The 25,795-nt window shown below is 36.3% G+C and overlaps 1 protein-coding gene across 16 annotated transcripts in view; it reads right to left on the bottom strand.

Annotated features, from left to right (window-relative positions):
- NAV3 (neuron navigator 3) overlaps window positions 1–25,795 on the bottom strand; it is a 1,006,607-nt gene that overhangs the window by 243,180 nt on the left and 737,632 nt on the right. For all 16 annotated transcript variants that reach the window (XM_077845591.1, XM_077845595.1, XM_077845596.1 and 13 more), the window contains 2 exons: window positions 11,131–11,248; window positions 10,444–10,496 (listed from right to left, as the gene is read on the bottom strand). In XM_077845591.1, the coding sequence (XP_077701717.1) occupies window positions 10,444–10,496; window positions 11,131–11,248 (171 nt within the window). The remainder of the gene's footprint in view (window positions 1–10,443; window positions 10,497–11,130; window positions 11,249–25,795) is intronic.

The following is a 25,795-nucleotide window of genomic DNA, read 5'->3' as shown; positions in this document are numbered from 1 at the left end:
GAGTTCATACAGAGTTTTAAGCCCATATACTGTTTACTCCAAATCCAAAACTCTTTTCAACGTCACCATCCACTCTGGTAAATTTTATATAATTTTTCCATTCAGTAGAAACTTAGAGAGATAATATAATTTTTATAAATGTGCACAGCTAATACACAGCAGAGCCAGAATTCAAATTCAACCCTGTCAGTGTCCAATGAACTAGCTCTCCCTGCCACAAGTTCCTACCACTCTAGGATTTAGACATTCTGACAGACATTTCGAGCCTCTGACTCAAGCTCTCAACATGATTGACAGCTAGGATACAGTGCCTGGCACAAAATACGTGCCCAATAAATATTTGGTTGAATGTAAAGATGATGCCTTCCCTGCAGTGGGAAGGCAAAGACAGAAATACTATGCAAGATCTCTTTGTTCAAACTCTAAGTTCACAAGACTGAAATGCCTCCAAATTCAATCTCAAATATCCAGTGCACTTTTATGCCCTGGTATATAATATACAGAATGGCTGACGTGGCCACCAGCCAAAGAACACTGGCAGCCCCCAGAAGCTAGAACAGGCGAGGAGTGCGTTTCTCCCACAGCCTCTGAAAGGAGCACAAAACTGCTGATGCTTTGATTTTGGTCTTGAGGTACTGACTCCAGACTTCTGGCCTCCAGAACTGTGTGAGATTAAATTTTTGTCTTAAGTTACCAAGTTTGTGATAATTTGTAACAGCAGCCACAGAAAATGAATTCAATTATCTAGTCAATAAAGTAGTAGATACCAACAGTTAGCAAGGCTAAGGGTGAGCTGCTGGGATCTGTGAGCATGCTGATTTCCAGGCCTCCCCCTCCAAGTTTGGATTTGTTAGGTCTTCGGGGAGGGGAGATAAAATATGCAGTTAAATTAGGTGCCTCATGTCATTGCAATGCTAAACCACACATTTCCCCTTTCCATCTCAAGTGACTTTGTGTAACTTGGAGAGGGACAGGTTGGGGGAGAGAGTAATTTTGTTCCACTCTGCAGTTTGTTTTTGTACTGAGTTGGTCTGCTGTTAGTTGCAATGAGTCAGTTTATTAATTAAGTAGTAGAGTATAATAATTAAAAGTTCTTGCAGCCAAGTAAAACTGGATTTGCATCCTAGTTATGCAATTTATACACTGTAAGAAACTGAGAAAGTTTTCACTCTCCTGAAGCCTCAGCTTCCTTATCCATGAAATGGATATAAAACCATCTTCCACATAATATATGAGCAACTAAATATATATATATATTTATATATTTATATATTTATATACAGTGTAGACAGATAGATGTATGTGTGTACTTACATATATATATAGGTATGGATATAGATATGGAAAATCTATTAGTATTTTATCAGATAAATATTATTTTTGTTCAGAATTCTACTATTCTAACTGACTGGTAATTAGAGAATAATGAACATTGTTTAATATTTTGGTCAATTACAGGTATTTAGGGGATGCCTGGGTGGCTCAGCAGTTTAGCGTCGCCTTTGGCTCAGGGTGTGACTATGGAGACCCGGGATCAAGTCCCGCATTGGGCTCCCTGCAGGGAGCCTAGCCTGCTTCTCCCTCTGCCTATGTCTCTGCCTCTCTGTGTCTCTCATGAGTAAGTAAATAAAATCTTTAAAAATATATATAGGTATTTAATCTTCATAGGCTATAATTACCAATATAAAATTTTATAAATTAAATTATTTAAAAAATTACATCAGCATTCATTGACCTGAAGATATACTCTGTGGGTTTTAATGAATTCCTGCTTTTCAGTTTGTTCTAGAGAACAAAACAAAAGAATCTTACTCTTTTACAACAAAGTTATAAATTTGCCCTAAACTTAAGTAATGTTTATTTACATATAGGACTAAAGTTACATCTTTGTCATTTTGCGATTTCGTGATGAAATGATTTGCCAAATGCATAATTTCATCACAAAATCTATACACATTATTTATCTCACATACCCACCAAACCTAACCAAAGTTTATACACCTCTACAGATAGGAAAGACCAGTACAGTTTTAAAGAAAAATAATTAATATTGCATGGTTGGGAGTAAGGAAGGGTGAGAGACCGAAATATTAAAGAAGAAAGAAGGGGGAGAGAGGAAGAGGAGGCCAAGGGGAGGAGGTGGAAGGAGCAGAGGAGGGGTTGAAAATCCAAAGACTTGAATTTTGTTAAGTTTGTTTATTAATAAGTTTTATTAAAAGTAATTTAGTCTAAACTCAGAGACATGAGACCCAATACTGGCCCTTTAATAGGCAGGCTCAGTGAGACCTCGTTCCTTTGCAGGTTTGCTGTGATGCTAAATGAAAAATGCAAGCAAATCATCCAAGCACAGCACCAGACACACATGGCTGACATTCGATCATTAAGTGAACCAATAAGTAAAACTGATATTGCTGAGCGCTCAACAATTTAGTTTCTATGATATGACTTCCCAATATTTTTGTGGTTTGAAACATGGCTAATACAAATCAACTGGGCAATATAATTCCTCCAAGGTATTTCATGAATTTTTATCTGTGTCTATCCAGATGAGTCAGTTTAACTCAATTAATATTAAAATCATTTAAATATAATGTCATAAAGTAACTAGGGCTTTTTACTGATTGGCAAATAATTTATCTCATCCAAGATAAACTTTTCAAATCATTATAATGAGATCCAATGAACAAGATTCTCCCTATTTTATTTCCTTTTTCTCTTTTCCTAGAAGTTATTTTTATAACATTATTTAATTGTTATAGGTTCTTAAGAATATCATAGTTTTCATTCAAAATGGCCTCATATCTTAGTACACCTTTTTTCAAACTACGGTTTTTATTTATTTTTTATTTTTTTATTTTGTTTTATTTTTTTAATTTTTTTTCAAACTACGGTTTCTAAAATTGCTGTTATATATTTTATCACTGATTATTATCAGTGGTCATTTTCTATGAAATTTCAAGAATAAGCCTGAAAAACGTGGAGCAGTAAGTCCTTTTTAAAAGGACTAGATTGGGATGCCAGGGTGGCAAAGCGGTTGAGAATCTACCTTTGGCTCAGGTCGTGACCCCGGGGTCCCAGGATCGAGTTCCACATTGGGATCCTTGTATGGATCCTGTTTCTCCCTCTGCCTGGGTCTCTGCCTCTCTCTCTGTGTCTCTCATGAATAAATAAATAAAATCTTAAAAAAAAAAAGGACTAGATTATTGAAAGTAATAAAAACTAAATTTGTGGAAGGATTGTTAGAAACATACTTTCTAATAATAGGTATGATTATACTTTGTGTTTACTGGGCCTAGTGGTGAGAAACAATTTACAGCAATTAAGTTAAAAATATCAGGATAGGGGTGCCTGGGTGGCTCAGTCGGTTAAGCATCCAACTCTTGACTTTGGCTCAGCTTGTGATCTCAAGTCATAAAATCGAGCCTTGCAACTGGCTCTGTGCTCAGCAGGGAGTCTGCTGGAGAGTCTCTCCCTCTCCCTCTGCCTCTCCCCTCTCCAACTCGTGCTCCCCCTCCCTCTCTCTTTCTCCCTCTAAAATAAATAAATGTTTTAAAAAATATATCAGGATAAAGAACATGCTAAATGTTTAAGAAAATGATTGATATTCTAATATATAGTTGAAATATTAACTACAGCTCCCAATGGTTATTATATATACATATATAAAGCTTACTAATTTTCCTCGAATTAAAGAAAAAATATATCTATTTTCTCCAAAAAAAGAAAAAAAATTACACAGACTCTGGAGTTCAATTCAAAATTACATTATTTCAATTTCTATTTGTCCTACTAGTGGCATGAACCAATTTAAATATTGATACTCCTGAGAACATTTACACTATTTATTCTATGATTTAAAGCTAATGGGGAAAGGATTCTTGTATTTTTGACATTTACTTCATTTCTTAATGGAGGACCAGACAACTCCCATAAAAATATGATTCCCATGCAACTATTCTTTTCGTTTTTTTTTTTTTTTAAGATTTTATTTATTCGTGAGAGACACAGAGAGAGAGAGAAAGAGAGAGAGAGAGAGGCAGAGACACAGGCAGAGGGAGAAGCAGACCCCATGCAGGGAGCCCGATGCGGGACTCGATCCCGGGTCTCCAGGATCACACCCTGGGCTGAAGGCAGCACTAAACCGCTGAGCCACCAGGGCTGCCCTATTCTTTTTCTTTGTAAACTGGACTCAAATACTTTAGAAAATATTTTTCTCACCTTACTATGAAGATACTTTCAAAAAAGCCATAAGAATGAAAACCCAAATATATCTCTAAGATAAAAGAGTGAACAGAAACCATGGTCTTTGGTGTTTTGTTAAATCAATCTAGCCACTCAGAGTTTCATTGGTCTAATTTCCTCAGTGTGGAAATGAGCAGAGACTGAGCATTCACTGGATTTTTTCCTGGACCACACAGTCCGAATCAGAATTTCAGTGACCATTGCCCTTTCAACTTAACACGCTTCCTTTCAGTGTCTCCATATCATTTCTTCATTTGAACTTTGCTAACAATACAGAGCTACTTCTAGAGACAAGTTTGGTTTTAAAAACTATCAGGGTGCTATTCTAATAACTTAAGGATATATTTCTTCATGTTAGCACTTTATACTTATTCTTCCAAGTTTGAACCTATAGGAAAATAATGAAATTATGAAGAAAACTAGAAAGCAGAAATTTCCACTTAGCATTTCTTTAGAGATCAGAGCTCTATTTGTAGGAAAGCATTTGTCTTCATTAAGCTATCTTTTTCTAGCCATTCCAGAAGATGAACAGTTTCAAAAATGGCAGGGGATCATGTGAATGGACTAACTTAGCAATATTCCACTCCTCTGAGTCATAGTGCTAGAATGCTGCAGTGTGCCATTTATGAGATTTTGTTAAATCTTTAAGAGCATTCCAATATTTTATCTCTTCCCTATTTGGTTAGAAACCTTATCTTCCTATCTTACCTAAATAGATCCTTTAAAAAAGAAGCAATTACAAGCAGTGGCTAAAAGAATTAAAATTTTAAGGGACAGAACACTGACAAAAGCATAAAATACTTTGACTAGGAGGACTGTCCAGATAAGTGTAAACTATTGTCCAGATAAGTTTAAACTATTGAGATGGAATGAAGATGCCTATAAAATCATAACAGTCTACTATTCTGGAAGTCACAACACTGTGGGACCTGGAACTGGAGAATCAAGGGAAAAGGAAACTGAATTTTCTATCTTAAAGGAAAAAGAGAGGGTAAGAGGCATCAGCATTCCCCAAATGCTCCTATTAGCAAATTTTAAGCAACGTGATACATTAGAAAGTAAGAGTGAAAATTGTGGCCGAAAAACAACTGAGCTATTACATTGAGGTCATGGGAGGAGCCAGCAAAAAGGAAGGGCAATTGTGACTCCTATTTGTCAGATCCTCAGCTATCTGGTATAATCAAAATCTTGGTTTACTTCATATAATCAAACAATCAAATTTCCTCATCCCTCTATGCATTTGTAAAGATCCTTCATTGTAAAGCCTATTTTAACATAAAGGAAAATTGGTCTTCACAACTTTTCCCTTACATGTCTTACATTTTTGTCTAAGAACCTAGCTAGCACTTGTGCCTCTGCATTTCAAATACATGTTGGGCATTTTTCTGCTATTTTTAATCTGCTGGGCATTCTGGACATTCCTAGTATTTATAGTTTACTAATTTATTTCCCCATGTAATCTCACCAAAGTGTGGCATGCAGCATAGATTTTGAATTCTGATACCACCCACCTAGAAATTACTCAACAGGTGCAATCCATAATAGTAACTTCATCTTTGAATAAGGTTAATTATAGTGTTGAATAAGCTCCTCAAACCAGTTCTGTTTTTTCAGGATGAGTTTAGTTTCAAGCTTATTAAGGAAAGATAACCATGACTTTGAGACTTAGAATAAACATGAATCACAATCTCTCAATATTTATGCTAATAAATTGGCATAAGGACGAGTTCATATTTCTCTTAAATATGGTTCTTTGGCCCATGTAATTTGAAAGCTTTATTGTTAAATTTTTTTCATCTATTTTGAGATATCATAATTGAATTTTTCTCTATATTATAAGGTAATGTAGAAAATCCCAAGGAAAAAAGCACATTATTATTCTCTAATACTCTGAAGTTATCTTATTGATGAATTCCTTCAATTTCTATTTAATCCGTTTTCAGATATTCACATTTCACACAATCATATCCTCTTGTGACATGACACAAAGGAAAACGTACCCCTTCTTTTCCAGCGTTGTATCTTCTACACATACTTCAAATCTCTTCCTTTGCCACTTCCTCTAGGATTTGTTATCATCTCTTGTCTCCTCAATCCCCTGGGTCCTCTCCTCTCTACTGCTTCCTCTTTCCCTGCTTACTTCCCCCTTTCCAAAAACTCCCTTCATTCTTCCTTCCTCTCAGAATATACGTATGTATGTATGTATATGTATGCATACATGTATATATGTATATATACATTATATATGTATATATGTGTAAATATATGTATGTATGCATTATGTGTATATATATGTAAATGTGTGTGTGTGTGTATATATATATATAAAATTGTATAGCATAATTGAAGCACATCTGTCTTTGGCTCAAGGCATGATCCTGGAGTACCAGGATCAAGTCCACCTGCATCGGGCTCCCAGCATGGAGCCTCCTTCCTCCTCTGCATATATATATATATATTTTTTTTCTCTTTGACAGGAAACTCCTAGAAAGACTGTTCAAGACTCAATGGATATGTGCATCTCTGTTATTCCTTAACAGATGGTTACCCTATAGAAGATATTTGTTTCAGCATATCAACTAGTTGGCTAAGTAGCATCTGACAACATCTACCACATTCTGCTCATCTTACCTTGCCCTAATCTCACTGGGTTAGTCCAAGTACTCCAGTTTAAGCTATCATAACTACCCTAAGGATCCACACCCCACATCTGTGGATTTATACCTTTAAAGATGGGCTCACTCTTTCACCATTCTTTCCTTTCTTCTGACTCTACACTGTTGCTAAACATATTTATTGGTATTCTCCAATGTGAGAACCTCAAATTTCTTCCCTCCTGACTTTATACAGGCCTTCTGTTGAGATCCCATCCTTTTCCATGACTTCAATCATTACCTATGTACTAGGTAATGTTCTAATACCTTACTTGTCACCTTCAGGAACTCATGCCTAATTGCTTACAATCACCTCCTAGTTGATATTACAATGGACATGTCAAACTCTACTTTCAAAATATGAATTTTTCATCTTCCCCCTTCTACCTTTAGCCTGTTTTTCCCTCTGTAATAATCGTGTCTAACAGTAATTTATCAGGCCAAAATTGTGGGATCGTTTTATACTCCCTATATTCTTCACCTCTCATATCCACACATATTCTACAATTTCCAGAAAACATCTAGGGTATCCTTTTAAAAATATTTACAACAGGGACACCTGGATGGCTCAGCGGTTAAGCGCATCTGCCTTTGGCTCGGGGCGTGATTCTGGAGTACTGGGATCGAGTCCACCCGCATCGGGCTCCCAGCATGGAGCCTCCTTCCCCCTCTGCCTATGTCTCCGCTTCTCTATGTGTGTGTGTCACTCATGAATAAATAAATAAAATCTTTAAAAAAAGTTTAAAAAATATTTACATCAGATCATGACATAGCCCAGTTTAAAAGTCTTCCAAAGGCCCCCTGTCCAACTTTGAATGACAAACTCCTTACTTCGGCCCTACGTGGTTAGGCTTCCAGTGTCCCATCCAAACGCTGCCCTGTACTCAAACCATAGTGGTCTCCTATCTGTTGCTGGAATACACCAAGCTTATTCCCTTCCCAGTATTTTGTTTCTGCCTATGTGACATTGTTGGTATTATTTATTTCAGTATTTGCTCCTCTGATCCCCAAATGTCCCTCCATCTGGTAGCTCAGGTGCTCAACTGACTCACTATGAATTACCTGACTGTTCTTTCATCAAAATATTTATCAATATAGTATAGATTCATACCACAAGAGAACCTATACTCTTAAAAGGCTTAAAACAATCCAATAAAAGATATCAAAGCTGAAATTTAAATAAAGACAATTTGTGATTAGAAACAGTAGCATACCTAGTTTTACCCTACCTTTTGTTATTAAACACAAACAGCAAGCAAAGACAAGAAAAGATCAGATATACAAAAGGATGTAGTCAAAGCATTTCTGTGAGTAAGGATAGCACTCACTGTCTTGGTTGTTAAGTAATGCAGAGACAGGCAACATCTTGTTTGGAATAGATATACTAAATTCTTAAGCCTAGTCATGCTCTCTCATAATTCTCTTTCCTCTAATTTCTTGTCTCAGTTAAAATTTGGAATTTTAATTCTTTAATAATATAGTACCAATGGCAATTTTTAAGAACAGAGGCAAAAATAAGTCAACCCCTTGAAAGCTACATTTTTGTCATATGTATTATTTTGAATCAACACACTGAGGGCATGCCAACTTCAGATTCAAAACTTAACCACATCAGAAAAAAATGAAAATACAAGTTACTCTTTATGAAAAATTCTATGTGATTCTGACTAATACTATTTGGCTGGAAAAACTACCTTTTTCATAGCATTTACATTTCTTAGGTTTTGGTTTTTATGCATGTGTTTTTTTTGAAATCAAAAGCAGAAATATCAACATAACATGTATACTAGATGTTACATGAAATTTGGGGGCTAATAAGGAGTAGGAAGTAATAAAAAATTAACAGAGTCTAATACTCATGAGAAAGTTTTCACAGATTTGCAGAATCTTTGGTACAGATGTTTCACATAAATATCTAGGGACTGAATTCCTATCCACAGTTATGAGTTTTGGAGAGGTTCCCCCACCCCCACCCCCGTCATGAAGCATTATCTTGGCTGTTTATTGGATTCTCTATAATCAGAATCAAATTGGAATAACAACAGAGAAGATGTGTTTTAGTATCCAACACCTCTTTATGTTTGAAATAATGAAAGCAAGACCCAGTGTTGAGTTTGAAAAACGTAATATACGACATTCAGGGACTACAGAGCTCTTTAAGATAAAGCCCTAAAAATCTTTTAACAGGCGTTAATTTATGAATGTGTCTTACCAAAGTTTATAACATCACTACTAGGTATTTCCATATTAGTTTAGGTAGTAAAGAATGTCCATAATTATATGTCATTGTCTTATCCTAATTAGGGTTCATTACACAGATGAAAACGCGGGGACTCAGAGAGGTTACATCTCTTTTACAGTATCACACAGCTATTATTTTAGGAGAGTCTGATGGTATTATAATTATTTTCAGTAAAACTATAATTAATTTCTAAAGAGTCATGCTTATGCCCAGAGTAATTAGATCAGGAATTTCTTTAAAACTGAAGTATTTTACAGAAAATTGTTTTTTATAGTGATTTTTTCACAATAGTTATACAGAGTTTATGACACTGTAATAGTTCCTTAAAATGTTTATTAATCACACACACCAGACATGCTAGTTAATCACTCTTTAAGAATACATTCCTTTAATTATTTTGGATTTCAGTTCTCTGACATTAGATAAAGCAAGTAAGCATGTCAAAAGAGTTCACTTTTTTTTCCACTTCCAGTCTCTGATAATTAAGAACTCATCACAGTCACTTAAAATGCCTATTCGTGTTAAAAAGAGTTTTGAAGGAAGCCTCATCTTATTGATTTTGGCTATCATTCCTGATTATATCCACAGATATAACTTTAATGAAGGTATTTGTACTTCATGTTGTCCTATAAAATTAAGTTGTAGCTATTTAATCAAGAGAGCAGTGAGTTCTTTTTCCTCAGTGGTTTATCAATCTATTTTTCTTTTATTACAAAACCTTAAGCTTTACCAGTTGCTAAAGACAAAAAGAGGGCTTGGAAAGACACAGACCCCTAGATCAACAGCTTTCTGGAAAAGGCTATGAATCATATCTCATGATCAGTCACTGCTCAGAAAACTCCCAGCAGCATGCCTTTGCAGCTATTTCCAAAAGTGCTGAAGAGCCCATGTGTTTACACTGGACTTTGTTAGGAACAAAGAAAACACCATTTATATATTTTTAAGATGTACATGGCAAGTTCTGTTCTTCAAACCAGTTGCTCAGACATAAAAGCTCCACTTAAGATGGGATTTACTGCCACCAAAACCAGTGTTAAATTATTCAGACATCAGGACAACAACAACAAAAAGTAAAGATCTGATAACAACTTGGAGATCTATGTTTTTCAGGAGTCATACATATTCAACTGTGCTGACGCTATCACTTGTTCATATATTGTTCCCAAAGAAATACATATGACAGCATGTGATCAAATGGTTTCTTAAGCAGGAAGGCATGCAAAAGAAATTTCTAGTCCATTTACAAAAGCAATTTAATCAAAAGTGAAGATAAGCATTATATTTTAGAATAAATATGTTTCTTACCATCTGAGATTGACTCCTAGGACATCCATTGATATCTTCAACTTTTTCATTTGCTAAAGCCAAGAAATAAATAAAAGAGAGAAAAAAAGAATGACATGCTTAAGCAATGAAGTGAAACACAAAAAAAAAAGGAGACTAAGAAAAAACAAAAACAAAAACAAAAACAAGCACAATGCTGCTGCTACATTCACTCTGTCTCCCGAGCCGTGTACAAGAGGACACACTTGTTAGCAGCCGCCAATTCCATATGCACAAATCAGGCAAAAAAAAAAAAAAAAAAGTGAGTGAGAAGGAAGTTGCTGCTAATTCTTTAGCCTGTGCCAAATGACTGCTGACATGAAACCTTTCACAATTGTCCCTGCTGGATCAGGATACAGTTTCAAGGAATCTCAGAGTGTATGAGTTGCTCCAGCTAACGAAATGCACACATGGCAGACATATGGTTTAATGAAGCATTCATTTCTGACAATTCAGTGTATGTAAAGATACAGTTCTAGCCATTTAAAAGTATAGTCAAACTGCTTTTTTCAAACATTCTCACATAAACATTTTTAATTAAATCGAGGGAGAGCTACATTAATCTCAGAGACACACGGACCAAGTTCATATGCATTCAACTGAAATTGTGTTTTACCAAGGCGGGTGGGGCAGAGACTTTCATGGTTTTTCCCAGGGGGCAGGTCTTACCAATGATCTGGATGATTTCGGCTAGCAGTACTCCATCTGCAATGTCTTGTTGCAAATCCTTGATCAACCGCTTGTGGCCCGATTTTGCTAGGTAGTGGTTGGCCCAGTCAGTGTAAATCTGTTGAACAGAGGGAGAGAAGAAGTACGATGGTGTGAGAGAAAATAGAGACAATAAAAATGCTTAAGACAAATGTTGGATTCAAAGGGAAGCTATTCTGGATCACATTCCAGTTCAAGAAGTCATAGCTTAAAAGGAAATAGTTGTAAAATAATTTTATACGGCTCTCTCTCTCCCACTTATCTCTTGTTTCAAAGGAGGATGATTCACTCTCTTTCAAAACTAGGGACCAGTCACTTGTGACACAGCAGAACTCCCTTCCCGGATGACTACTGAGGAAACTGCTGTTTGCAAATCAGTTGGGTTTTCACTCTTTCCCCTCGTTCTGTCATATTGAAAATAATCCTGCCTGTCCTTGTAAAAGGAAACCACCTGGACTGATTTATACAGGAACCTATTATAAACATTTCTGTTTCTCCGAGACTTTATTAGCTTTGTCATGTGAGATACTGTATGTGACAATATTTTGGCATCATGCTATGAAATAATTGCAAATGCCAAAGACACTTTATTTGGACTGTCATCTCCCATTTAAGCCCCCTGAAATGTGTTTATATAAGAAAACAGAGGAAGCAAATACAGTTATTACATAGAAGTCACAATATAGAATTGAGGAGTGGATTAGAAGTCACAAGGTTGGCAATTTGTCCTAAAGAAGAAGTGACTCTTCAATAGTAAACCAGGATATAAAGAAAAGCTGGAATTGTTTTTAAAAAATGCACAAAAATAAAACACTATTAATTTTTCAAATGTTATGTATGAGACACCTACTAAGGTAAAGTAATCTAATTATAAGGAAATAAGCATTAAGGGAAGTGGCGCCTGGATGGCTCAGTCGGTTAAGCCTCCACCTCTTGGTTTAGGCTCAGGTTGTGATCTCAGGGTCCTGAGATGGACCCCATGTCTGGCTCCATGCTCAGCAGGGCGTCCGCTTCAAGATTCTCTTCCTCTGCCCTTCCCCTCATGTGTGTGCGCACCTGTGCGCTCTCAAATAAATAAATAAATCTTTTTAAAAAGAGAGAAAGAAATGAAGGGAAGGCCCTTCCCCACAGAGGATACCAGGTACAGAAAGGTAGAGGAGTAAAGGAATCAATGACACAGTTGGAAAATCTGTAATTAAGGTAGCAAGCTTGAAATTACGATAATTAGACTGGAAAGGCAAATTGTTTTAGTCATAAGCACTGAATGTAAAGCTAATTACAAAAATATTATTTTTGGTTTCTAATAAAACCAATAAATGTTTTTGTAAAGACAAAACACAATAAATAAGAAGTGTAGAAACTAAGAAGTACATGTTTCCCCACAATTTGCAACCTCTACTCACTTTTGAATACTTTGGTATGAATAATTCTAAAATTGTGTTCTATACCTACACACTTTACCACAGGACACCACATACACACCCTCATATATGTACACACACAATAGGATTTTTAACCAAATATGACTCAAATTTCACATATCATTCTATGCTTCTCGACTTTTTATGCAATGATATTTTAATAACAGTGCTACAACCATTTTACATATATGTATCCCACTATTTTTGTTGTTCTATTGTACATAATATCAACCCCCCATTTAAAGATATTCAATTTGTTTAAATATGTTTCTATTACATCTAAAGTTGAAGAGACATCTTTAAAAATGTATCTTTGCACACTTATATGCTAGTATTTTTATAGGACCAAAACCTAAAAGTGGGACTGCTAAGTTTTTTTAAATAGATCCTAGATACAAACATTCCAAAATACAACAAAGAAGTCAAAGAAAGTGCTTCTTCAGTTTTGACAATATAAAGTGGCATCTTAATGTAATGAAGTGGTGATTAAGTTCCTAAAAGACTACAAATAATTGGAAGCATCCAACTGCATAAGGAATTATACCTCCTTTCCCCGTGTTCATGATTTTCCTTATATCAAAGATATTAATTAGTGTGAGAAAGGGTACTAGCACAATGTCTGCTAAATTAGAAAACAAAAACAGGGTTCCTAGATACTCTTATTTTGGGATCAGTTTCCTCAAAATTCTATTCTATCTCTATTTTCTATTTTACAATGCGAAAACATATTTTTATAAGGATTTATACTGCTCAGAACCTAGACCATTGAGGACTTTCCCCTCAGCCACACATCATTCAAATGATTAGTTGTTTGACTATTAATTGTTTGGCCTCCTACTAGAAATTTTAGGTTGAGCCAGAATCGATTTGTGCCTTTATCCCCACAGGCAGTTAAGAGGACCAGCTGATTGACTCTAAGGCATCCCACAAAGATGAAGAACATAAGTTCTGGAGTCAGGAGATCTGGCTTTGAGGCCCAGTAGACCTCTTACCACCCCTGGGACCATGGAGAAGTTTCTTATCCCTTCTTAAAAAAAACAAACAAAAAAAGATTTTATTTATTTATTCATGAGAGACACACAGAGAGAGAGAGGCAGAGACACAGGCAGAGGGAGAAGCAGGCTCCATGCAGGGAGCCCGATGTGGGACTCAATCCCGGGTCTCCAGGATCAGGCCTGGCCTGAAGGCAACACTAAACCGCTGAGCCACCCCTTCTAATCCCTTTGAAGTTCGATTTCCCCATCAGCAAAATAAGGATGATAATAATCCTTCACTATAGGACTATTAGGACTAAGTAAGATAGTACTTGGAAAGTACCCCTCACAGAGTTAGCACTGAAATAGTATCTGCTCTTGTTATCATCATTATGGCATCTAGTTTTATTTGCTACGGTGGCTTTCTAACAAATAATTTATTAAGGTCATTGTTTTGTAGAGATTAAAAAAATTGAGAGGATTGGCAGAAAACTGAAAAAACTGGACTCCTTGCCTTGGACACTGCTCATGTAGGGACTCCTCCTGCCATCTGACTCACTGTGGCCACAGATCCGTCCCCCAGCCAAACTCAGAGCCATGCACCCCATCTCAAGGTTGCCATGTTCTCATTCAGGTCTGCAGTGCCTCCATGGGGACTCTACCTCCATCAGGCTCCATGTTGCAAGTATTCTGTTTTCCAAAGGCATTAAATTATGCAAAAAATAGTTATTCAAATGCACACAGAATGGAATATATTAGGAATGAAAACAAGAATCCTTTCATTCTCCAAATGCCTGTCAAGAGTGTCTTAGCCTCTATCCAAATTGGTCCTGGAACTTAGGTGAGAAAACAGATGGGAGGCCAGCTGGTTGGCTTCAAGACTGACTGGAAAAGCCTCTGATTTAGCTCATAAAATATTTGTTTTTTACTTGGTCCAGGATTTCTTCCAGAGGAATCCCAAGCCTAAGTGCTTTGACTTGTCTTGGATCTTTAATATATGAAACATTGCTCAGACCGTAATCTCTGACTTTAGTTGCAATCAGCAAAACCAATTCAGACTATAGAAATAAACTGAAAATAAATCTCCGTTTTAAAAAGTCCTTATACTTTACTTATTCTTTCTTTTTTTAAAAAAAGATTTTATTTATTTATTCAAGAGACAGAGAGAGAGAGAGAGAGAGGCAGAGACACAGGCAGAGGGAGAAGCAGGCTCCCTGCAGGGAGCCCGATGCGGGACTCGATCCCAGGTCTCCAGGATCATGTCCTGAGCTGAAGGCAGGCGCTAAACTGCTGAGCCACCTGGGCTGCCCCTTATTCTTTCTTAATATGTGTAAAAGATACTTGAGGCCCTTCAAGCAAACCAGTACCTTTCAAAAGGATGTTATAATCTAGATGAAATATGAAACAATTACAAAGTGGCTTATAAATATATCTTAACATTATATTTAAACTTATTTTTGTCTTTTAAAACTTTATATATGTAAATTGAAGAAAAAAGTAGAAACATGAGGTATATCTTTAATGAGACAGTCTCCAAGCAAAGGACACATGATATATAAATATATGCAAAACTTATCAATAAACTTACTGTACTATTCTGATAAGAGAAGATACACACAACCTTGTTAGCTGTCGCATTAGAATCTATTCAAATAAATACAACAGAATGACAAAAATCACGTCCAGATTTTAGATCTGAACTCCAAAGCTGCCTTTGGTTCACTGCCACACACACAAAAATCACAATATTCAACCTCCTTAGCCTCACTAGAATGAGCTACAAACTGAGTGCTAATGATTTCCGTAGGATTATGTTATAAATAGGTTTCTAGTGAACAAACTGATATTACTAGGCACAATATCAAGTTAATCATAAATTAATATTTAGTCATCAAGGTCTGGCTGAAGCTTTAAATATAATTTATCTCCAAATATATGAAGTCCGTTTTCCTCATCTGTTTTAATTGCAATATTATAAATACAAATGTCATCTCATGTGGTAATTTTATTTTAGGAAATCCTGAAAAATTAAGGATATTAGACTTACCAAAGGATACTTAGAATTCAGGTAAAATCATATATATATTAAATCACTTACTGTAATTAAATATGATAAAAATCAAAGGTACCATAGCATAATTTATATTTAATTCTGATCAATATAAATTTTAGGGCCTATTATGCAATAGTATGCCTTCTTTGAGGAACATCCTATATTGTTGGAATTTCTGCTTTGCCACTTAATATCCATGTGGACATTAACTGAACATAAATTTTCTCTTAGTGCCGGAGCTTTTCTTGTCTGTAAAATGACAATAATAGTATTACCTACTAATTGGATCATTTTAAGGGTTGAATGAAGTTAGACTTTTGGAACACAACGATTCACTTAATAAATATTTGTTAAATGTTAAATACTAGTATTGACCATTTTAATATAAACTACATTTTTATTAATTATGAGAATTTTATTAATATTATGAGCTATGATAATTTTCAAATCCTTAAATTTTAGCCATCTGCCCAACTGTAGTTAACCTAAGGAAAACTGCTGCAAGATGTAATGATCCCTTAGCTTAGTCATTTGCTCTTATAATATTCCTTTCACAGTACTTATTTTTATGAAGTAATGGGTTCAAATAGAAAGGAATATATGTGACACCATATTGCTTCTGTCCAGTGAACTTGTCTCAGTAAAACAACATCTGAAGAACATCTACTTTGATTCTCCATGGAGTCCTAAGCTTTTGTTTATGGCATTTTTCCTTTTCACTACTGACAATATAACACAGCCTTTGTGTATCACAGCACACTACCCAATAAATTAAACCAATATTTAATTAAATTAAAAATTAAACCAATATTTAATTTAGTATTTAAGTATAAGTAACCTAACAGTTACATAAAAATAAGTATGACTTTTTGTCATTGCATGCCCTACTCTATAGAAGGCATATAAATGTTTCAAAGAAACACAGTATTTTTAAGAAGTGCTAAATGATAAAGAAATGCAAAAAAGTAGTAGGGGAAAAGCAGACTTCATTTAAGTCAAGAGTCTATTTTAGTAGAAAGACACAAATCTATAACCTGGTTAGAAATACCACATGATCTAGTCATTCCACTACTGGTTTATTACTCAAAGAAAATGAAAACACTGATTTGAAAAGATATATGTATCCCTAAGTTTATTGCAGCATTAAGTACAATAGCCAAAATATTGAAGCAACTTGTTTCTACTGATGGATGGATGAAGATGTGGAATATCACTCAGCCATAAAGAGTATGAGATCTTACCATTTGAGACAACATGGATGGAGCTAGATGGTATTATGCTAAGTGAAATAAGCCAGATAAAGACAAATATCATATGATTTCACTTCCATGTGAAATCTGGAAAAAAACAAAACAAATGAACTAACAGAAACAAACCCACAAATACAAAGGATAAGTGGGTAGTTTCAAGAGGGGGGAAGAGTGGGTGTGGGTAAAACAGGTGAAGGGGATTAGGAGGTACAATCTTCAGTTATAAAATAAATAAGTCCCGGGGATGAAACATACAGTACAGGGAATATAGTCAATACAATTGTAATAATGTTATATGGTGACTATACTTATTGTGGTGAAGACTGAGTAATGTAGAGATGTGTCAAATCACTATCCTATACATCTGAAACTAATATAACACTGCATGTCAATTATATTTCAATAATAAAAACTGTTTTAAAAAATCAAGATATTTTTTAAAACATTAGTTACAACAACAAAAAAAATGTTGAAAAAAGCATTTATTTTTCCATCTAAATCTTTTGGGGACTCTGCAAGAAATAAAACTTTAAATTTGTGTTAGAAAACAATTTCAAGTTTAAAGGTTGATTTGAAAGTGAGTATTAAGGAGTCAACAACTCCAGAAAATTAGTGAGTGGTCTATGAAGGCAGGTAAATTCTAAAGGAAAGATAAAATGGATTCTGATAATTTCCCTTGACTTTTTCTTTATTTCTCATATTCAATCTCTGGTCCAGTTCTGTTAATTCTATACCCTCAATGCCTCTTGACCCTTCTGCTCCATTACTGCTATAATCACCATGGTGCAGCTTTTCCTCCTCTCTCACCCAAACTGCTTTACCAGTTCTAAAAACAGTCTGAGTGTAGGCAGGCTAAGCATTAAACTATTCTATACACTATAGTTAAGTGATTGCTTTAAAATGCTTTAAAATGCAAATCTGATCAAGTAATTTACTTTCCTACCTAAAAAAATCACCTAATTGCTCCCACTTACTTTCACAAAGTAAGTACTTTGGCCACTTTTCTTTAAACCAATTCACTTTTTAAAAGAATAAATTGGCTTCATACGGAAATTTCTTATGAACGAAGGTACAGCTGTGAAGACTCTAGAAGAATGAAGATTGAAGGGGTTGCCTGGGTGGCTCGGTGGTTTAGGGCCTGCCTTCAGCCCAGGGCGTGATCCAGTCCCACATCGGGCTCCCTCCAGGGAGCCTGCTTCACTCTCTCTCTCTCTCTCTCTCTCTCTGTCTCTCTCTCTCTCTCTGTGTCTCATGAATAAATAAAATCCTAAGAAGAAGAAGAAAGAATGAAGATTGAGGAAAGCCACAAAAAGGATGGGTTTTGACAAGCAGAAAAAAGGGGAAGCTTAACTCCATCAGCAGATACAGGGATAATGAAACTACAAAGGGCTGGAGGAATGAAACAGCATGCTGAATTCACTGAATACTGGATAATTCCATTTGGTCAGAGCATGGGGAAGAGGCACATGGGAAGACTAGGGGTAAGAGAATAGGAATCAGTGTGTGTGGGGGTACATCATATATAAAGTTAAGACAGTTGCATCATTACCTTTAGGTGAATGTTAGCTTACTTATATGTAGGGGATATAAAAATGACAGCCATGGCTGTGTTTCTAAACTGTAGCTCTGGTGCAGCTCTGAAGGATAGTCTAGAGCAGAGAAAAACTGCACAAAAGGGGTCTACTTAAGAGGCTTTGTGAGACTTCCACTTTCTAGATGGTGAAATACTTTCCTGCCCTGTATTTTCTAGAAAATCTCCCTCCATACAGCAAGAAGGGAAAAAAAAAAAGCTCAAACTCTGTTTCCCATGACTACAATACATGAATATGGAAAACAGCTGAAAGGATGATGGATGATTTAGCAAGGAGGAATAAAGAAAGAGTAAACCCACAGGAGCCTGCAGAGGGAGATAGCAGAGCAAATGTTAACAGATTTTTCCACAGAACTCCAGAGGAGCTCAAGAAGTGTGGGCATCAGACCAAATAGAGGTGGGATGAATCAGAGTCAAGAGGTTTGACTCCGACTACTTGCTTCCTCCTCATCCTACCAAGACCCAGTCAGACAGGAGGGTGGAGACATGCGAACGAAAACAGGAGGTTAAACGAAATTATTATTATCCTGGTATTGAGACTTCAGCAACAATCTTTCCCTCTAGGCTCCTTCTCTTTCAGAAATGCAGGACTATATATCCCCCAGATGGAAATCTTTCTCTGAAAACAGTGATTCAAGAGATTTCAAGTGATTCAAGACCAACAGACATTCAAGTTCAAGGTAACCAGTCAATGGAGCAGCTGGCCAGTGGATAGCCTATAATGAATCCCAGAGGACAGAAAGAGTTGTGTGTTTGTATGAACACAGCTTTTTACCGCCTCATACTTGATAGAGTTACAGGCTACCAAACATTTGATGAAATCCTTTAAAATAAAATTTAGATGCCAGATAAACAGATAAAACAGAAGTCAGAATGAAATAGAGTGAAAGTCAGAAGTAGAAGAAAACTTGAAGAAAATGGTAATATTGGTACCTCCTACTTGGATTCCAAAAAAAGCCTGGCTTAAAGCCTATAGGGCCGTCTTTATGTCATCCATATAATTGATACACTCAGAGTTGTACAGTTGTGTGTGGTGGCCTCAACCAGCCAATACAACAGAACTCTAAAAATGCCTTCATTTTTATGTTTTAAGAAAATATAAATATTTCTTTAATTTTTTTAAAAAAAGGTTTGACTTTAGTTGCAAAAGAGAAAACGTCTTAGTGCTGACCAACATCAAAATTCCAGTCCTTGTCACATATACTACTAATAATACACCCCATGTGAAGGGATTACTAGTCTTAAGTAAACATGAATAAACTTCATATTCATGCATAAATGTCACTTTCCATTAATACTGCATTTAACTTTCTCAGTTCTTTTGAGAGATAACTTCCCATCTGAGAAAAGAATACACCTAACCCAGATGGAACAAGCAATCAACATCAATATTTTCAACTCTAATACACACAATCCTACCCGCCCCAGTGATATACTTTCTTGATATGTAGCTATAAAATGCACTCCTTAATGCAAGTTTCAGATTTTACTGGAACCAAAATTATATCGATATTTTCATTTACAACTGCATTTATCTGTTTAAATTTATAACTACAAATTATTCGCTTGGACTATCATGAGATCTCTCTATTTTGACACTGGGGGGAGGGCATTTTTAGATGAAAAGATACGGACCTCAATGTAAGCCAATAGGAAGAGAAAGGGTAGGGCTTATTGTGTGAACGCCAGTATGTTCCAACTGCTTTCACTTGTGGTTTCTTTATAAAGAAAAGTAACCAAAGCTATCATACAAAGCAAGGCATCCATCATCAAATCAAACCAGCCAACACTGATTGAGCAGTGCCATGCTGGGTGTTGTAGGCAACACTAAAAAGTCAAAAGCACATAGTTTGTCCTGGAGCCAGGAGGGTAAGAGGGGGAAGGGAACAGGTTAGCCAATTTTGAGAAGCTACTAGATCTTCTCTGCAACGTTGCCCACCTAGCCTTTCCCCCATCTCACCTATTGAATGGCATTCCAGCTACTGGATTCTTTGTCCGAATCATCACTTCCCACACACTTGTGAAGACTCCTCAGCATTCATTTGAGGCCATATGTGTCATTCCCTAATCTTTACTGCTCTGAATGTGAAGAATACTTTGTCTCCCGAGTCAGTATTTTTTCCCTTAACTTTATATATTAATCATCCTGGGCGATTGGTGGACAATCCATCAAACACTATTCCAGAAATTAAATATATGATGAACCACCTATCCTATCTTAAAAGCACAATGCTTATCATTAATGATCTTTTCTTCTACAGACAATATGGCATTTTGTAAATTTTTGAAAAAGGGGTTGAATATTATAATTACGTAGCACAATTCTGGTATTAATTTGTGTGTGTGTGTCTGTGTGGGTAGGCTCCATGCTCAATGTAGATTAAGAGATACATGCTCTAAGCCAGCCAGGAACCCAATTCTTATATTAATTTAAGTTTTATTTCACTTAACTTCAATTGTATTACCACTGCTACTAGCAGTATGACCCCCCCCCAAAAAAAGAGGGCAAGAGGCTGCACAGAATTCTTTCTCCTAGATGTAGTGTTTATTAGTAACAGTGTTGAGAGTAAAGCATGCTTGAAACATGTAGATAACTCACTCAGTCCTCAAAGCTCTCTAAGAGGATACTATCATTCCATTTGAGAGATGAGGATCTTGAAACAGAGAAGGGAAGTATTTTCCCCACATCATAACAGTAAGTGCTGCACAGAACCTAGATTTTCTGGCTCAAAAATCCACACTCTCAGCCCAAACAAAAGGTAATATTTCATTTAAGAGCCTTCCCTAATTCCAGCCTCCTACAGTTATTTCCATTGTATCTGACATCCATCTCAGAATTGGTGTAAAACTTCCCTTATTTGGCTGCTACAACATCTGGCATTTATAGAATGCTCTATGGGGAATGCACCCTAACAGCTTGCAAAATTCTAATAATGCAGGCGACAACATGAGCTAAAATCTGCATATGAAACTGTACCAAAGAGTATTTTAAAAAAACAGTTAAGAGAACTTGTAGTACTCACATTTTCAAAGGGGGAAAAGGCATGCTACTTGAGATTCTTTTTCTTTTTTTTTATATGTATATTTTTATTGGAGTTCAATTTGTCAACATACAGTATAACACCCAGTGCTCATCCCGTCAAGTGCCCCCCTCAGTGCCCATCACCCAGTCACCCCGTGCCCCGCCCACCTTCCCTTTCACTATCCCTTGTTCATTTCCCAGAGCTAGGAGTCTTTCATGGTTTGTCTCTCTCTCTGATATTTCCCACTCATTTTCCCTCCTTTCCCCATAATCCCTTTACCTTCCTTTTCTCTCAGTCTGTAATTGATGTATTGATAATGCAAATGAATTCAAGGTAAATACTAGCAACCACCCTTGGGACACCAAATCACACGGCAGAAAATCCGTAAGAAACTAACATTAAAAAAAAAAAAAAAGAAACTAACATTAACAAAACACAATGCTAAGAGGGAATAAACATGTCTAAGTCATTTCAGAGTTTCTAGGCTTCTGAATCAGGGATTTCCAATCACATGCCAATAATTAGCAGTGAGGAATTGGCTGAGAGAAACACTTAGTGCAAACCAGTAATTCTCAAAGTGTGGTCCTGGATCAACACCATCAGAGTCATCTAGGAACTTGTTACAAATGCAAATTATTAGTCCTCACCCCAGATCTACTGATTCAGAAACTCTAGAAGTGGGGCCAGTAATCTGAGTTTTTTAACAAGCCCTCTAGGTAACTCTGATGTGTGTTAATATTTAAGGATCCCTGGCAAAGATGAATACTGTTCACAGAACTGGTTTTGCTTCTAACACTTTAAACTGTATATTAATTTAAGAGAATGCAATGTTATTAGAAGCAAAAGGCAGCAAAAGACTTAGGGCTTATGTAGTATTTCCCCTTACCTCCTGAATGGTTCTTGCTACCAAGAAAAACACACCAAGCCAATACAATACTGATTGAAAATGCCCTTTGCAAATCACTCATTCCCACGTTTTAAATCCTTTGAATGATGAGTGATAAAGGTAGTCATTTATTTCAAAGATAGTTTCCAAATTTAAAAAAATCATTTATTTAGAAATACGTGCAGAAGGAGTGATTTACATTTACTTAGGCTGAAAACATAGAACTTGGAAGCCGAGAGAGAACACATTTCCTGCTGTGCTAAAAAGCCACATTGGAAAGTAATGGAAATACAAAAGCAGCCTAGGGGTTATTACACATCCAGCCAGCCATCAGGGAAGGGAGGCAGCCAGAGTAACATTGGGGGAGGAGGGGAGGAGACTTTTCATAATATTTATTTTCTTGACAATCTTTCTTTCCTTTTTGTACCATAACTCTAAGCAAACACAACACTATCTGGAAGATTTGTTGAGCCTTACTAGAACATATTCTATTTTCATAAATCTCTGAAATGCTTGAAACGACCACAAATGATGAGAAAATATGCACACATCTGTATGTATGTGACACATGGTGAGATCCGTCACCTAGTTTGCTGTTTTCTAAAGACACTTCAATGAATGAATGAATGAATGAATGAATGAATAAATAAATAAATAAATGGCGACTCAAAGGATTCATGTTATATTCCAATCAGACACAATTATTTATCAGCTTCCTGCAGGTGGTTTCTCTTTCTGCAGTGACGTGCTATGACTCCCAAGCACCACGGGTAGGGGCTAGAGTCACATAGCTCAATACCACCGGCAGCAGCGGTTTAGCTACTGTGCTGCTTGTCACACTGCAAAGTAAAACTGCTGACATAATGAAACAACCACGTTAGCCAGTCTCCTGACCACTGAGAAAGTATCAAGACTTTAGAAGTCACTCCATTAGTAGTCACCTTAAAAACCTCCATATTTCATCCTGAAATTCTTTCATTTTACATGAACCTCAGTTGCTAGATTGCTAAGGATTCCAATGGAATGCCTTACAAATCACTGCCCTATATTAACTAAAATGAGGGGAGGAACGAATGGAAAAAAAGAAACCAAAAACACAGATCGCTCACTATATGATTTTATATTATATTTATAAACAAATACAAGCAAAGAAAAACCAAAGATTCTAAATAGGCCAATATTTTAAGTTCAAGCCCATACACCAAATTTGAGTCTGTTTTCTTAGGAAACCTATTCCTGTGATTGAAGTGTTCCTCAAGAGGGTATGTGAATGTTGTGTGAAGCATTCACCCAACATGCATGACTCAGGAAGTTACATTTCCCACTGAGCAGGGAGGCTGATCAAAGTTGATGCTCTTCTGCTCCTAACTCCTCCAAGAAAAAAGATAAAGTTAAATTGTGAAAGATTTCAGAGTGGAAAGCATGGAGCCTGGACTCAGAAATTCTAGGCTCCTTTCCCTATAGGTTCCAGGGTTTCCTCCTTTTTGATGCAAGTATCACATCCTGTCCTACCCTGCTTCTCTCTTAGGATTATCGTGAGGATTAACTGTATTAGAAAACATCTGCATAAGCAAAATGTGTTACACATTATAAGGCATCATTATTATAATGAATAACATGTTACCCATGAAGTACATTCGGAACCATAGTCCCCCAAAACAAACATACAGTAATTTCAAATAATACCACCCATGCATAGTGAGACTACTCTTTGTTTTTCAATTGCATTAATGACACACAGAAACTAGTTTGTTTTTTTTTTTTTTTTTTTTTTTTTTTTAAGATTTTATTTATTTATTCATGATAGTCACAGAGGAGAGAGAGAGAGGCAGAGACACAGGCAGAGGGAGAAGCAGGCTCCATGCACCGGGAGCCCGACGTGGGATTCGATCCCGGGTCTCCAGGATCGCGCCCTGGGCCAAAGGCAGGCGCCAAACCGCTGCGCCACCCAGGGATCCCCACAGAAACTAGTTTGTTTCCATAAAATAAACCTACCTTAAATTTCTTCCCTGCTTATTTCTGACGTATTATCTAGTCTATTCCAAGAAAGGTTATAATACTTCAGCGATGTAGTTTGACAATGGAATATTATACAACTATTCCTCAAGTTTTAGGAAGAGTCAACCCAGCCAGGAATGCACTTCCAGTTTCTCTATGACTGGTGTCCCTCCACAGCCACCTCTTGTTAGGGAACTTATTACACTTAAGCTGCTGTTTGGCAAAATTTGCGCTCTACCTTCCATAGCATACAATATTCTCTAGCAAGCACATAGGGACTTCATTTCTAGCTCTTTTCTTTACATGTATATGGGGACATGTGGACTAGCTCTCACCAAAGGAATGTGAGCTAGAGTGATACGCTTCTCCTCCAAGTCTGACCCAAACAATACTCCTTACCCTATTCCCCACCTCCTTTGTCCTCAGGTTGGCTGGAAACACATACTAAGCAGGACACAGAAGCCACCTAATGAAAATGGCAGAGCTTCCATCAGTATGAGTTTCTGAGTGACTGCACAAAACAGAACAGCCTAACTCCACACCAGGAAACACCTCGGAGTGTGTGTGCGTGACCAATAAACAGCTATTGTGGGAACCACTGAAATCTAGGAGTTTATTGCAGGCCTGTGTTAATTTAGTTACACAGACCTTCTCCTTACAGCCAAAGACTCTTTGAAGAACACCTTCCCTAAGTCTAAGAATTCAACTATGAGTCCAATAGAGAGCTACCTTCTATTCCCAATATTCCTATTTCCCTTCCAGATGCCATTGCCCTGGGCCCACCATCCTTACCAAGGACTTTCTCTTTGTTCTTGATCATCTTTTCATTAATTCATTGAATGTGTATCTTTTGAACATGAGCTCTTCATCACTAGGAACTCCTCTCTCTTCTTTCTGAAGCTCTGAGCAGTTCTGATTCAGTTTGTTACTATTGGTCTTGGGGTAGGGGTATGGGCATAGGTTGGTCAAATTTCCATATCAGGAATCTTTGAAACTTGGTATAATACTTTGGGTTGTTTTTTTTTTTTTTTTTTTTCCAACAAAAATGATGACATGACCAAGTATTAAGCATATCTGACCTCTGGGTATGAAATTAAAGTCAATGGTTTAAAATATATGTAAAAACATAAACAATGGTTTCTAAAATTCAGAATTCTCCAGTATCATAATGTAGTTGATAGAATTCTGCAGTGATAGAGAATGTATTTTTAAATGTCAAATTGGATTTACGTTTGCCATATACTCCTGTGACATTTCTTTACTCTCTTTTTTAGGTGCATTTATGTGCCAAGAAAATGCCATTTATAGTATTAATCATGGTATTTAAAATAAAAATTAAATACCCAATAACAGAGAGATTATTATTAAATATTATTTATTCACACTGTGAAATACTGAATAGTCACAAAAAATAGAAATCATGATAGTTG

The sequence above is a fragment of the Canis aureus genome, chromosome 13 (genome assembly GCF_053574225.1).
Source record: "Canis aureus isolate CA01 chromosome 13, VMU_Caureus_v.1.0, whole genome shotgun sequence".
Classification (NCBI taxonomy): Eukaryota; Metazoa; Chordata; class Mammalia; order Carnivora; family Canidae; genus Canis; species Canis aureus.
This window is presented reverse-complemented; position numbering and strand designations above follow the sequence as displayed.